We start from the raw sequence: 14,045 nt of genomic DNA on the forward strand, positions 1-14,045 counted from the left end.
TCTCTTCTAAGTTATTCTCTCAAATATTTGCTACAGTACATAATAACACTTCAGAGAGTATAGGCAGAGAAGGTCAAGGCTGTAAAGTGACCTGAGATCTGATTTAAGAGGTGGACAACCAGGTATAAGTGTTTGTTTTAAACAGGGAAAACCATAGCATGGTACAAAAAAGTAAACCAAGACCAAGTAGCCTGGGAATCCTCTACGAATATCTAAAGGACAGAAGTTCCTTTAAGACCTTTCCAAGTAATAAGAGAAAGGAAAGAAAAAAAAAGAGAGAGAGTGGAGACGTTAGAATGAGAGAGAAAGAAGGAATAATATGTCATTTTTCCAAATGGTTTTTGAATATTGTCTTAAGTTTAAAAATTCCTAGCTAGATTAACAGCAGATTTTAACTTAGTCACCAGAAAACTCTGAATTCACAAGTTAATAAGCTATTACAGGAGCATAAAAAAATTAAAAGCAGAAGACAAAGCCCGCAACAGTCTCATTTAGCATGATGACTCAAGAACAAGAACATCATCAAAGTGTCACTCATACTTGCTTAAGAATGATGGCTTGCTTGCAGAACTTCTGGGCAACGTTTGCAACCTGCTGTATTTTGGCAGGAATGACAAAGCCCAGGGCAGAAAGCTGACGGACTTCCCGCAGAAGAATGACCAAACGGTCAGAATAATGCACTTTCAATGACCCATCATTAGGATCCAACTCCATAATTCGGCTGTTCGCCTCAATACTACAAAAGAAAGAGGAAAAAAGAGAAATAGGAATCTTTGCAGCTTCATTGTTCTTTTGTCTGATGAAACTGATTTAAAAATACTTCAACTTTTCTGCAAATCTAATAGTTAAAAAAAAAGAACAAAAAAAATCTTTCTAATCAGGCTTTACAATTCTGTTTTTCCTTGCTTATTCTTCAAAAGAAAATGATATATTGGTTTTGTTATCAATCATCCCTTATGTAATCAAAACTAGAGTTATTTGGTTTGAAAAAAACATGCAGAGCCTGTAGACAACTTTTAAGACTTATTTAACTTTGTAGAGTAGCACTTTTATACATCCAGGGAAGGGCTGGTTTTGCGTTCTGTACCTATCTGGGGTCCTGTGACAGTGCTATTCTGTGAAGGGGTGGAGGCAGTGTGCTAACTGCCTCAAGAACTTCTCCCTAAAGACTGAAGTTAACACTACTGTGCAATTGTCTTTTAAATAGGGCTGTGACAATGCTAAAAAGTAAAGTTCTTCCCGTGTTGTCTCACAATCCAGACTTTGAAAACAAACTGCAGCGTCCAAAATGTCACTGCATGAGTGTTACACGAGCACTTTGTAGACCAGAAAAATCCACCTTCCTTCCCACTGTGAGTCAAGAGTCAAGACTGACATAAGGGAAAGGCTCTGTCCTGTTTTCTAAAGGTGCCCAGGATGGTTTTAGTCTGCTTTGCACCTTCATGCTTTAGTAAAGGGTCAATGACAAAAACCAAATAGCTAAGAGCAGAGACACTCAAATGTATGAAACCTCTACTCTTTCAATCTGTCCTTTCTTCTGTTAAGACTTTAATAATAAAATTACCTTAGGGTACTCAAATCAGCATGGACTATAGAAACACTCATCATCATTAGGCAGAAGTTACTGTGATTTACTATGGTCTACATTGTGTTCACTCTTTCAGATCATTTTCAAACTTAAGGACACTCACAAGTCTTCTTAGAAAGTGATCAGGAAGCAGAGGACAAATGCATCCAATTTCCTTACCTGACCCTCCAACAAACTGACAGAAGGAGACAGATACTTTGGTGGCTTAAAAGAAGATCCTGCACTCCTGTGTTTACTCAGAAACGTGTCAAAACTACAGTGGGGGCTTTTTGCTTTCTTCAAAAGTTTGCATACACTAGGATTTCAAAAGATGTGTTCAGCAGCACCCTGATTATGCTAGAGACTAGAAAAGGTTTTATACCAAAATAAAGGGAAGAGGAAGACCTTGTTGAGACAGAAAGTCAAGGTTGGAAAAAGCTCAGCAGGCTCACCTGCAGCAGACCTCAGATCTAACCCACTGTCTTATAGAGATCACAACAGGAATTGCCCTGACAAAGTGAACTAGGTTATAAACCTGGCTAACCACAGCAATCTGTTCTGGATGATGAATCCGGAACATTTCTCATATTTTCAGCTCTAAGTAGGAAGAAAAATGCTAAATGGCACAAAAGTATAGTCACTGTAACAAGAACCCCTGGGTCCTCTATTCTTCCTCCTGAGCAAGAATTGTAGTCAGGGAACTGCATTATTTATTCAAGCGAACATCACTTTTGGATTGACCATCCTTTGTACTGGGAAGAAGGGGAAGGGCAGAAAACTTCATGCTATGAACAATTTCTAAAAAAAAAAAAAAAAAAAAAGATGATGGTGGCACATATATATATATACACTTAGTTATTCAAGAGGCTGAGGCAGGACCATAGATTTAAGACTAACCATAGATACATAAGGAAACTCAATCTGTTGAAGAAAAACAGAAAGGCTAAAGGTATAGCTCCGATGTAAAGCGCATGCTCAAGGCCATGAGTTTGAGTCCTGGTAGTATAATAGGAGATGTGGTAAGTATCTAAAAATATAGATAATAATATACTGGGGAAAACTGACTGCAGGTACAAAGAAATGTTTCTAGTCATATCCTATGAAATTGCTATTAAAATAATGGTTACTAGTAAAATATTGAATAAAATCAGTAAATACTTACCAAAGGCTTACTATTTGAAATGTCATGAGAAAATACTTCTTTCTTAAAGGGTTTAAAAATAATATAATTTGCAATTCAAAGTGTTTAAGCATACAATGGTAATGTAAAAAAGTAGAAAAAAATGCATAAATACTTGATAATAAAGCATCATGAAAGAAAGAATGTCTAATTCTCAAAAATTTATCTGCAGTTCCAGGGAATAGACACGTGAAGAGAGAGGCAAGCAGTCAACTACGATTGAATCATCAATGACTTAAAGTGTACTCAGGGCCAGTGAGGTGGTCCTACTCTCCTAGAGGACCCAAGTTCATTTCCAACACCTAAGTCAGGGGCCTACAGTCACCTCCAATTCTCACAATCTCGTGCCCCTTCTGGCCTCTTAGGGCACTGGAGCACACATGTGACATTCACACATACATACACAAAAATAATTTTTAAAAAAATCTCTAAGATAAAAAAGTAAAAATGTTTTAAGCAATGACTCATGAAGAAGAAGCAGCAAGTCTGTAGAGAGGGGAAGGCCTCTTTCCACCTTGCGACATGGATTACTAACACATGGGCTTCCATGGACAGTTCAGGGGAATGGCACTTACCACAATCCTGACCTGGAATCAGATAACCCTGACTGAACTTCCCTGGACCAGTCATCAAACTGTTCTTGTTCGTACAACTTAAACTGGTCCAAGAGATCTTCAGCACTCCGATGGAAAGACCGAAATCCTGACAGGTCAGACAAAAGCGCTTCCGCAATCTTGATGGTATCATCTACCTTAAAAAGTAAATGCCAAAGATGCATTAATACTAACAGAATTTTACCATCAAATAAGGAGGCCTTTCTCTGACCTGAAACTCAAAAATTACTCTCCTATCATTTGTAAACAGGGAAAAAAGCTTTTCCATAAGGAATAGGAATGTCACTCTCTTACTGACTTCTGAATTACACAAACCTAGAACAATAAACCCCAGAGGACAGCCCAAACAAAGCATAATAGGAAGGTAAAATGAAGGAAAGGTATGCCACAAGAGAGCTGGGCTCACTCCTTTTCAGAAACCCTAGGAAGCATCTGCATTACTCCTAAACATGCTCACAGTAATACCAGTTGTTAGCTAAATATCTTGTTAATAGCTCAAAAAATAGGCAGACTTGAAGGTCAGCTAAGACAGAAAGAGTCTCTTCCTCCATAATTGCCCATTCTGGTACACTCAAAAAAAGGACTGATGGAAAAAAAGATGTAAAATATTTCAGAATATAGTGCAAAGGTACAAATTTGAGAAAGAAGCAGGTTTTATTAATATTCCTTGACTTTTTGCCCTTGAACACAAACCACAATCAATTAATTATTAATTACCAATCAATTAATATTTATTATACAGGTCAGATACAAAACTATACATATTGATAGGAGGTCCAAAAGAGTCTTAGGTCAGTTTTAATAACACCGTCATGGACAATTATGTAGAAAGACTTTCCACCTCTCCTTTAACTTCTAAACTAAAATGATTTAGTGACATAATAATACTTGCAGACAGACTTAAAACCATCAAGATGTCTTTTAAATCTAGTGTCAAGAATGCAGTAGTTCTCACAGATGCTTTCGAAGACACTAGTGACCCAACTTGACAATCACCTCTATATAAGAAATGAACCTCGTCAGAATCTTCAACACACATTTGTTCTCAGAGTCCTATACATTGCCATGAAAATTACATGGTTTTTAAGGCATGAAGATAAACTGCATCCTGCTGGATTAGGCATTTGAGCACATGGTCCCCAGCTGACGGCACTGTTTTGGGAAACTGAAGTATCACTCAGACATTGAGCTCCACTGACTTGTATGGCCATGGGGTAGAGATAAAGACCTCAGCTTAGTAAGGCTCTGCACCAGCAATCTGCTACCTGACCTGCCAAGATGCCATGTCATAAGCTCCAGCCACCACACATGGAGCTGCAGCAACCAGACCTCCCCATCATGAAATTCACTGGAAGCCACGGGAAGTCTCTCTTCCCTTTAACTGTTCCCAGTTAACTTGTCACAACAAGGAGCAAAATAATTGCATGTAGAGGGAGCCCAGTATTTTCACAGCAGCTTTAGAGTCCCCATCACATGCCTTAACTTAGGACATTTTGAATGTTCACTGTCTTTTCATATTAAAACAAGTACCTTCAATTCCAACTGACGAACCCAAACAATATTATTGACAACTTCTGAGAGATTTTTGCCAGAAAGTGGCCCAGATGCATCACCAGGAATCCCTCGGCACCGATTCTCAAAGTCCAATCGGAAATCTGTATCATTAAATCACATCAATTACACAGAAGTAGTACATTTCAGGCCTTGTTGGAAATGTTGTGGATGTCCGTCCTCATTGCACCACAAGAACCTTAGTGTCTATTGATGACCAGTGCCGTCAACTTGACGCAGCACAGAACCACCTGGAGTGCAGGCTTTAGGGAGATTACTGCATGTTAGCTGAGGTGGGAAGAAACACCTTAATGGGAGGGGACACTGACTGCAGAGGACGGAGAAAGCCAGAGAGGCATGAGCACTGCGTGCATCACTGTTCTTTTCTGGCTAGGATGCAAGAGGACCAGCTGCTTCAAGCACCTGCCCCCTGACTTCCCCACTGTGACGGATGACAGCTTCAGCTGTCAGTCATAAACCCTCCACTCCTTGACTTGCTTCCATCAGAGCATTTTATCACAGCCAAAGAAAAGAAACTAAGACAATGCACTAAATAAGATACAGAAAAAAACAACCTGCTAATTTAAAAACAAATCTAGGGGCCGGAGAGATGGCACAGCAGTTACAAGTTGTCCATTTCCAGAACCCACAGCTCACAACTGTCACAATTCTAGGGGATCTGATACCCTCTTCTGGCCTCCATGGTAACCAAGAATGCACATAGTGCACCAACATATATGCAGGTAAGACATGCACATAAAATAATTTAAATAATTTTTAAAAAATAAAAACAAATCTATCATTTATATCATGAATAAATCAATCTTTGTCATAAAAATGACTAAAGCTTTTAACCCTAAACATCAAAGAAAAATCCACCTAAAAAAGCATTCTCAGGAACTCTACCTTTAGCTGAGTCCCCGAGTCTTGCTAGCAGCGCCTCTCTTTCTAACATCAGCTCTTTGCTTATAGTCGGACGCTTCACCAGTTCCTTGTACTTCAGAAATGCTTGAAGAAGCTCACAGAAGACAGACAAGGTGCATGTTCATCTCAATTCAACCACACTCACAGTGTAACAGCTTAAGGGAAAACTATATAAAGTAAAATACTTATATCTTACCTGCTGTGGACTATCTTGAATTTCTGAAATATAATTCTTTAATTTCCCTGCTATTTTCTGTTCAGCGGGTGCAATGATTTTTTCATACTGAGACACTGCAGCTTTCCATAATGGCTAAACAAATTAATTATACTGTTAGACTGTAAATTTTTAAAAAGCAACCTTTAAAACTCAAGAACACAAAAGGAAATTAAAGACATAAACATATATAGACTCAACCTCAGTATACGGATTGTACTGCACAGGGTTCATGCCAGTAAAAGGCTCAAATACTCGAGACAAGCAAATGATTCTCTCCTCACTGGCCGGTAAAAAATACAAGAGTTTCTCATGAATTGTTCGAATAGCCAAGACCTAAAATGTAAGATATTAGAACATAAAATGTATTAAATGAAATTAACTGTGTACATAGATCTAAAACCTACCTAAAGTGTTTATAAATTTCCTTACAGTGGCTCTTGTAAAATGAATAAAACTGAAAGTAGTTCACTTTTTCATATTTTTTGCTTTTTCAAGACAGGGTTTCTCTGTGTAGCTTTGAAGCCTGTCCTGGATCTCACTCTGTACCCCAGGCTGGCCTCGAACTCAGAGATCCGCCTGCCTCTGCCTCCCAAGTGCTGGGGTTAAAGGCGAGTGCCACCACCGCCTGGCTTCATGTTTGTATTTTTTAAATTGAGTTTGCCCTAAGAAGGCAGAATTATTTCTGCAATTTCATTTTGCCTTTCCTTTAAAGCTAACTATGTAATTTTCATGAAAGCTCATAGCTGAAGTCAATGAGAAACTGTTTCAAATATTTCCACTGAGTACATCTTACAAAGAGGACCAAAGTTTGACACAGGGAAAAGCGTGTCATATTTTTCACAACAAAGAACAAAACAGAATTTCATAGCTAACATGTTGACCACTAGCTCACACTAACATGTTGACCACATACTCTTAAGTACCTAAGGAAAAGAGGAAGCTAGGACTTAGTGGCCACTATGTACCTCAGCCTGCACCAAAGCATGTCAAAACTTATTATGACATTCATCCCTCTGTCCACCCAAACCATAAATCCTTCTTTTACACATGTTTATCAACTGTAAAATGCACTCACAGACAGAACCCATTTCTACTTCAATACAACAAGACAGACAATCAAACTGGTACCTCCTCTAGGCGCTTGCCCAACCTATCAAGGGTTTCAGGAAAATACTTTTCACTTTTCCATGGATGAGGGACATAGCGCTGCCACACCTGCCCTGTGAGGTGACTGCAGACTATCACCCACTGTTCACAAATGGAAATACCAGCTTTCAGGTTTTCCTTCACAAGATAGTAAGTATCTTCCCATAGTTTCAAACTTCCCAGTTTTTTTTGAACAAACCTTCCAAATGAACCACCTAATAAGACATAAAGCAAGATTGTATGAAAATATTTTATATGGAATTATAAAATATATACTTAGGAAAAAATTAACAAAAGCATTAGCAACTAACAATATACAAAATACTGCCTACCCAGTCTTAGACTACCATTATTTATAAGGTAACTGTCTTTATAAATACACAGTGCACACTGACATTAGCTTACAATCTTCATCAGTCCACATATTGCACCTATTAAAATGCATCACTCTGAGCTGGTTACAGCACCTACTGCAGGGCAGAAGCGAACATTAGCAACTCCGAACTGCTGACTTGGCCCATAACAAAGGTGCTGCAGCATGATCCTCTATCAGCTTATCTCACGGCCTAAGGGGAACAATGCAAAGGGAACTTTTTTCTGAGTCAAATATGCACTACTGAAATACAAACCAGTTCGTTTTCAAATCATTTTTTAGTTCATATGAAATTGTGGTAAAATGAACACATGAGGCAGATTGAAGAAAGGTCTTGGCAGTTAAGACTGCTTACTGCTTGTGGTCATTTGAATGTAACTGACCCCCATAAGCTCACAGGGAGTGGCACTATTGGGAGGTGGCTTTGTTGGAGTAGGTATGGCCATGGTAGAGGAAGTGGAGGAGGTCTCATATGCTCAAGCCATGCCCAGTGTCTCAGGTCACTTCCTGTTGCTCAACATTCTGTTGTGGATCAATATGTATTTACTCTTAGCTCCTTCTCCTAACAATGTCTGCCTGCATGCCACCATATCCCACCATGATGATAGTGGACTAAACCCCTGAAACTGTAAGCCAGCCCCATGTAGTGGATAGCCATCCCAGCATTGGCCTAGAAGTTCCAACCCCCATTCAGGCTTCAATAATGGTCATGCCCACAAGGCAGGGGGCCGAGGGAGGAAGCTGAAGACCCAGAATCAAGAGGAGGTCTCTCTCTTGGTTCCGGGACCCTGGACGCTGGAGGTAGACCGAGCAGAGTTCTCCAGAGAACACCACCAGACTGTGCTATACCTTTGGCAGACCCTGCAACCTACCCCTTCATTTGTAAGTTACCCCACAAAATAAACCTCCCTTTTAACTACGTGGAGTGGCCTTAATAATTTCACCAATAGCCCCAATTAAATGTTTTCCTTTATAACAGTTGCTGTGGTCATGGTGTCTCTTCACAGCAACAGAAACCCTCACAAAGATGCTGCTCTATCAGAAGACGTAAGTTCATACCCCAACACCCACTTCAGATAATTCACAAATGCTTCCAACTCTAGGTCCAAGTAATCAAAAACCCTCTTCTGGTCTCTGTAGGTACTATACACACAAATAAATATTTAATAAAATTTTTAATTAATTAACATACATAAACACTAAAAATATTAACTTAGTTCTTTAATGATCAAAATATTTCACATACATGAACCAAATCAACTATAAACAAAAACGTATTGTAGATAAATCTATATGACTTATTAAAACTTACTTTAAATAGCAAGTATTACATTAATGAGCATTTTAAGAAAGAACTAAGGAAAAGGAAAGAAGGAAGAAAGGAAGGAGAGGGAGGGAGGGAGGGAGGGAGGGAGGGAGGGAGGGAAAGAGAAAGTGATGAGTTTGCAAATTTCCCAAAGCTTATTTCTATACCTATAATATCTAGGAGATGCAGCATGCGTGACTCAGGGTAATGATCATGTTCTGTTTGTCTCCACACATCATCTACAACATCCCGAGTCGTCTCCACCAAGTCAACAACTTCTAGCAAGGACAGACTGTCCAAGTTATAAAATTCCTGAAACCAAAATGCATTCACATTGAAACACAGTTATATCTGTGCATTAAGTAACACATTGGGAATGTTTCCACACTGCTCAAGTGCTGGAAATCTAATGTCCCCTCCCCTATTCTGACTTCTTTATGCAAATATTCTCCATAAACATAAATTTCATAAAAGGCTGGAAAATGACAGTAGAAAGACTATTCATTTCTTTACACCCTTAGCTGAGTTTTCTTTACGTTGGGTTTACTGTATTACCAGCAGAAGCGGCGTCACAGCACATACACACGGCCCACTATAACTCCCAGGCTCTTTACCTGGTGTGCTGTGCTGTGTAATGTAGTGACTAACAATAAGAGCAACGCAAATTCATTATTCTACATTTCATCACTGTCATCAAAACAAGCTTTAATATACTTCAATACACCATTAAAATGGCACTAATGAAACTGGCCAGGGGGTTCACCGGTACAGGCACCTGCCACAGAAGGCTAGTGACCTGAGTGTGACCCCTGGGACCCACATAAAGGTGAAAGGAAAGAACTGACTCCACAAAGTTGTCCTCATCTGACCTCTACACATGTGCCAAGGCATACTTGCCCACACACATACACACATCATGCAGACACATACCACAATAATAAACTCTGAAATAACATTAAAAAAAATACATACAATACTATTCATGAAATAATAGTAGAAAAAAGTTTTAAATACTATTATTGCAATCATACTTAAAATAATCACTTACTAAGTTCCTAAGAATATAGGGAAAATCAAATAGGCATAAAATAATAGGGCTTCATCTTTTAAATTACTTTGAAATACTAGTTTATACATTCCATCAAAAGAATGTATTACCTCTACATAACAAATCTGTTAGTTTACTGATTTTGTGTGTGTGTGATAAATGTACATCTTGTATGTGCATGTGTGTGTGTGTGTGTGTGTGTGTGTGTGTGTGTGTGTAAGTGAGCACTTGTTTGTGGATGCACATGTGGAGACCAAACATCATCTTTGTGTACACTCTTCTATCCCTCTCCACCTTTTTTCTTTGATACTGGGTCTCAAAGAACCCAGAGCTCTCCACTTAGACTATGTCGGCTAGCTAGCAACTAACCACAGTCCTCCTGTCTCCAATCCTAGCCCTGGGATTATAGACACACTTGTGGGTCTGAACTCGGGCCTCACGCCCGCAGAGCAAGCACTGCCGCCACTGTGGCATCACAGGCTTCTGCAGGCTCTTGAGTTTGTTTCTCTCCCAGTACTTGCAGAAAACTGTATTTGTTTTTGAGGAAAATTACTTCCTAGAGATTAGAATTTAATGTTTTCATTTCTATGTTTTACATATTTTAAACATATAGCTTAAGTAAATTCTGGGGTCTATAAACTATGTATCTTGCTTACAACTGTCTAGTAGATTTTAAAAGAGAAAAAGACACTGAAAATTGAATCCTAAAGTTCATTTACAAAAAGTCAAATATACAAACTATGTGTGGATTACATACCCTTGCAATTGTTTCAAATAATTCCTTAAAATAACTGGCTCTTTCTTTACTAATCTGTTTATTTCCACGATGAGCTTGTTCTATCCAAAACTGAAACTCATCACTTGGTGTGAGAATACCTAAAAAAGTGAAGAAAAAAGTCAGTTACTATTGGGAAGAGAAAAGGCGTAACACTGTTTGGCTCATGGTTATTTTGAAGACCAGAAAGACAGCACATTGGTTAAAGGTGCTTGCCACTAGTCTTGACAGCCTCAGTTTGATCCCAGAACTGCAAAAGCTGAAGGAGAGCTCTGACCACAAACTGTCCTTTGACCTCTGCAAGTGTGCTACAGCACTCATAGACACATTCAAGACACAAATAATTGCTCTCACATACCTGCTCTAAGCAAGATTCAAAAATGATAATACCAGTACCAGAACTGTGGTGAGTTGTGGGAGCAAAGCATCGTGTGCCGCTACACACCTCTGGTGTCATCTTCCTTGAGCTTCAGCTTAGGTACGCTAGTATCCGATCTTCGCAGAACCACACCCAATCCAGCTTCTAGCTCACTCAAAAGAGTCTGAAGTTTAGGGTCAAAGTTTCTGCTCCATTCCTGGTCCTAAAGAAAAGCCGAGAAGAGCAAACAGCCATCAAAGAACTGCCAGTCAGCCCTGCTTCAGAAACACACTGTCCAGGCAGTAATTCCACAACCTCTACTTCACTGAGAGCCTTCCTTAGCTCCCTCTTCCACAGATAAAGTCTTATAAAATCATCTGGTATGGCTACGTAAGAGATGATGTGAGCCTCATTTCATAGCTTCATTCAGTTTCCCTCAACAAAGCCTAAAGTAACAGAAGTCTGACACAACCCCCAACACCATAAAAAATCTCAATCAATAAACTAAAACACATTAAACAGTGAATCAAATAATATGTATGTCTGTTTCCATGCTAACCAAAATACTCACGTAAAAATAATCCACAAGCACTTCACTCACCTTTAGCAACATGGGTGCAAACACCTGCCGTACTGCTTGGTAAAGGGAATTTACAGGCGACTCCACCATAGATGAAACAAGAATGTTGTTATGTAGATTGTCACCTGTGATTACTTCCGGTCGGAGCTTGAAAAACACCAGCACTTTATCCTTTGTGTCATCAAAATCAATCTAAAGTGATAAACAAATGATCTTATGTCTTCTTCATAAAACTTAGTGTTTGAAAGAAATGTTGCACTACCATGTTGTATCACTAGACTTATGGTGGAAAAATTAAAGACAATATATTCAAAACAATCAATTAACTGTGCTCACACTACATTGGCCAAACTGCAGTTCAAAGGAAGCAATGAGTAAAGATGTCATAAAGTAAACAGAGTTAATCAGTCAAATCGCTTAAGGCTCAGAGTTGAGGGCCAACCTGAAAAGGCCAGACTGTCTCAAAAGGAACAGTCAAGGTGCTTTTCGTTCCTATTCACATGTGTGGACAGGGAAACTCCTACCATCCGGTGGGCACTCCACCACCAAGGCACAGACAGCTTGGACCCCAGGGCTCCGGGGCGAGGCCGAGGCTACCTTCAGGCCTGGCGTTAAGACCCGGGACGTGAGGGACGCCGCCCTACCGTGTTGGAAAACGCCAGCCCCGCGTCGGACCGCTGCACCCGAAGCAGCATCTGGTTGCCGTCGTCCAAGAAGTTGTTCACCTCCAGGCAGTTGCTCAGCGGGGGCTGGTCCCAGAGCTCCGGCCTCAGCCCGAAGTAATTCTGGGTGGTCGTGAAAAGGAAGAGTTTGCGGACGTCCGCGGGGCCTCCCGCCATAGCCGCAGAGGAGAGGGGCCAGGAGACGCTCTGTGGCCTCACCCGCACACTTCTCCGTTGCTACGGGCCGTCGCTATGGCGACCGCTCATTGCTGGCGGTGCGCGCAGCGGAAGTAGGCCGTCTGGCGCGCGTGCGCGACCAAGGCTGAGGATCCCAGCGCTCATCGATCAGAAGTGCTGAGCGCTCACCTCCTTTATCCATCGATCTTTCCTTTTGATGCGGCGCTCTGCTGTTTCCGTTGCACGTGCAAACCACTCTCAGGTGTCAGGGTCGACATCTGGGGAATAGGGAGGTAGCAATTCACAACTAAATTGCAGTAGGGCTGTAAAAGAGATTACTATTTAAAAATCACATTTTTTCCAGGCATGATGGTCCACGAATGTAGCTAGAGCATTTAGGGGGCGAAAACGACAGCCTTGGCTACATAAGGATACCTTGTCTCAAAAAAAAAACAAAAAAAACAAAAAAACAAAAAACAAAACAAAAAAAAAAAACAAATCAGTGGGGCTGGAAGGTGAGTCAGCGATTGATTAAGAGCGCTTGTTGCTCTTTGCAGAGGATGGGGATTAAGATCCCAGCTCCAAACACACAGTGTCAAACAAGGGTTAGAAACCCCAGTTCGAGGGGGGAGGGGAGAAACACTCATACACTTATAATGAATACATCTAAAATCAATCAATCACAACAAGCACCTTCCTAGCACCTTGTTAGAAAGGCTTGTATTCCTTTACACTTTAAAAGTCTATCTGCTCTTCCCTGTGTGGCTTAATTTCACACTGTTGGTTTTGTCTTTGTTTTGGGTTGTTGTTGTGTGTGTGTGTGTTTTACCTTAGTAATTATAGGAAAACCTTAACAATTATTATGTTACCAATTGTCAGGGTCAGGTGTTTCTAGGTTCTTGGTTATTTTATCTAAAATAAGGGTGCCCAGTGATCTACAAAAGAAACAAGGTAAGAGACTGGTAACAGTCAAGACTGACAGTGGGCCACAAGACTAAGGACACTCATAGGTTATTATTTAGGATTCCTTTTATGGGGTTCAATAGAAGGAGTTTGTCTACTATGGTACATAGTTTGGCTTTGATATATTTTGTTACACAGTTATTTTCTAAGGCTGTCCCTTCCCACAATGCTTCTGATTTTAATCATGTGCATGCCCAATTGTATAGGCCTAGGAATATTAAATAGCGGGTTCTTCCTAAATTAACTGGAGGACATAGTTTTGCATTACTATACATGTATGCAAAACCAGTTCAGGCTAGACAGCCCCTCTACTCTTTGTACCTAGATATATTGAGAGTTTATTTGAATAGAAACTAAGTTTAATTTTTTTTTCAGATTTATTTATTTATTATGTATACAGTGTTCTGCCTGCATATATGACTGCAGGCCAGAAGGGGGCACTAGATCTCATTACAGATGGTTGTGAGCCATCATGTGGTTGCTGGGAATTGAACTCAGGACCTCTGGAAGAACAGCCAGTGCTCCTAAATGCTGAGTCATCTCTCCAGCCCCTAAGTTTGATTTTAGAAGAGGAGAAACTTACATTTATTCAGAGACGGGTGTA

The 14,045-nt window shown here is 40.1% G+C and overlaps 1 protein-coding gene across 2 annotated transcripts in view; it reads right to left on the bottom strand.

Annotated features, from left to right (window-relative positions):
• Dync2h1 (dynein cytoplasmic 2 heavy chain 1) overlaps positions 1-12,575 on the bottom strand; it is a 229,691-nt gene extending 217,116 nt beyond the window's left edge. For both annotated transcript variants that reach the window (XM_036192145.1, XM_036192144.1), the window contains exons 1-12: positions 12,284-12,575; positions 11,661-11,831; positions 11,147-11,282; positions 10,684-10,802; positions 9,046-9,190; positions 7,182-7,414; positions 6,252-6,386; positions 6,033-6,146; positions 5,819-5,930; positions 4,892-5,016; positions 3,323-3,498; positions 541-736 (exon numbers count right to left, since the gene is read on the bottom strand). In XM_036192145.1, the coding sequence (XP_036048038.1) occupies positions 541-736; positions 3,323-3,498; positions 4,892-5,016; positions 5,819-5,930; positions 6,033-6,146; positions 6,252-6,386; positions 7,182-7,414; positions 9,046-9,190; positions 10,684-10,802; positions 11,147-11,282; positions 11,661-11,831; positions 12,284-12,478 (1,857 nt within the window). In that variant the 5' untranslated portion in view covers positions 12,479-12,575. The remainder of the gene's footprint in view (positions 1-540; positions 737-3,322; positions 3,499-4,891; positions 5,017-5,818; positions 5,931-6,032; positions 6,147-6,251; positions 6,387-7,181; positions 7,415-9,045; positions 9,191-10,683; positions 10,803-11,146; positions 11,283-11,660; positions 11,832-12,283) is intronic.
• Between the last annotated feature and the right edge of the window lie 1,470 nt (positions 12,576-14,045).

Source organism: Onychomys torridus, chromosome 7, assembly GCF_903995425.1.
Source record: "Onychomys torridus chromosome 7, mOncTor1.1, whole genome shotgun sequence".
Classification (NCBI taxonomy): Eukaryota; Metazoa; Chordata; class Mammalia; order Rodentia; family Cricetidae; genus Onychomys; species Onychomys torridus.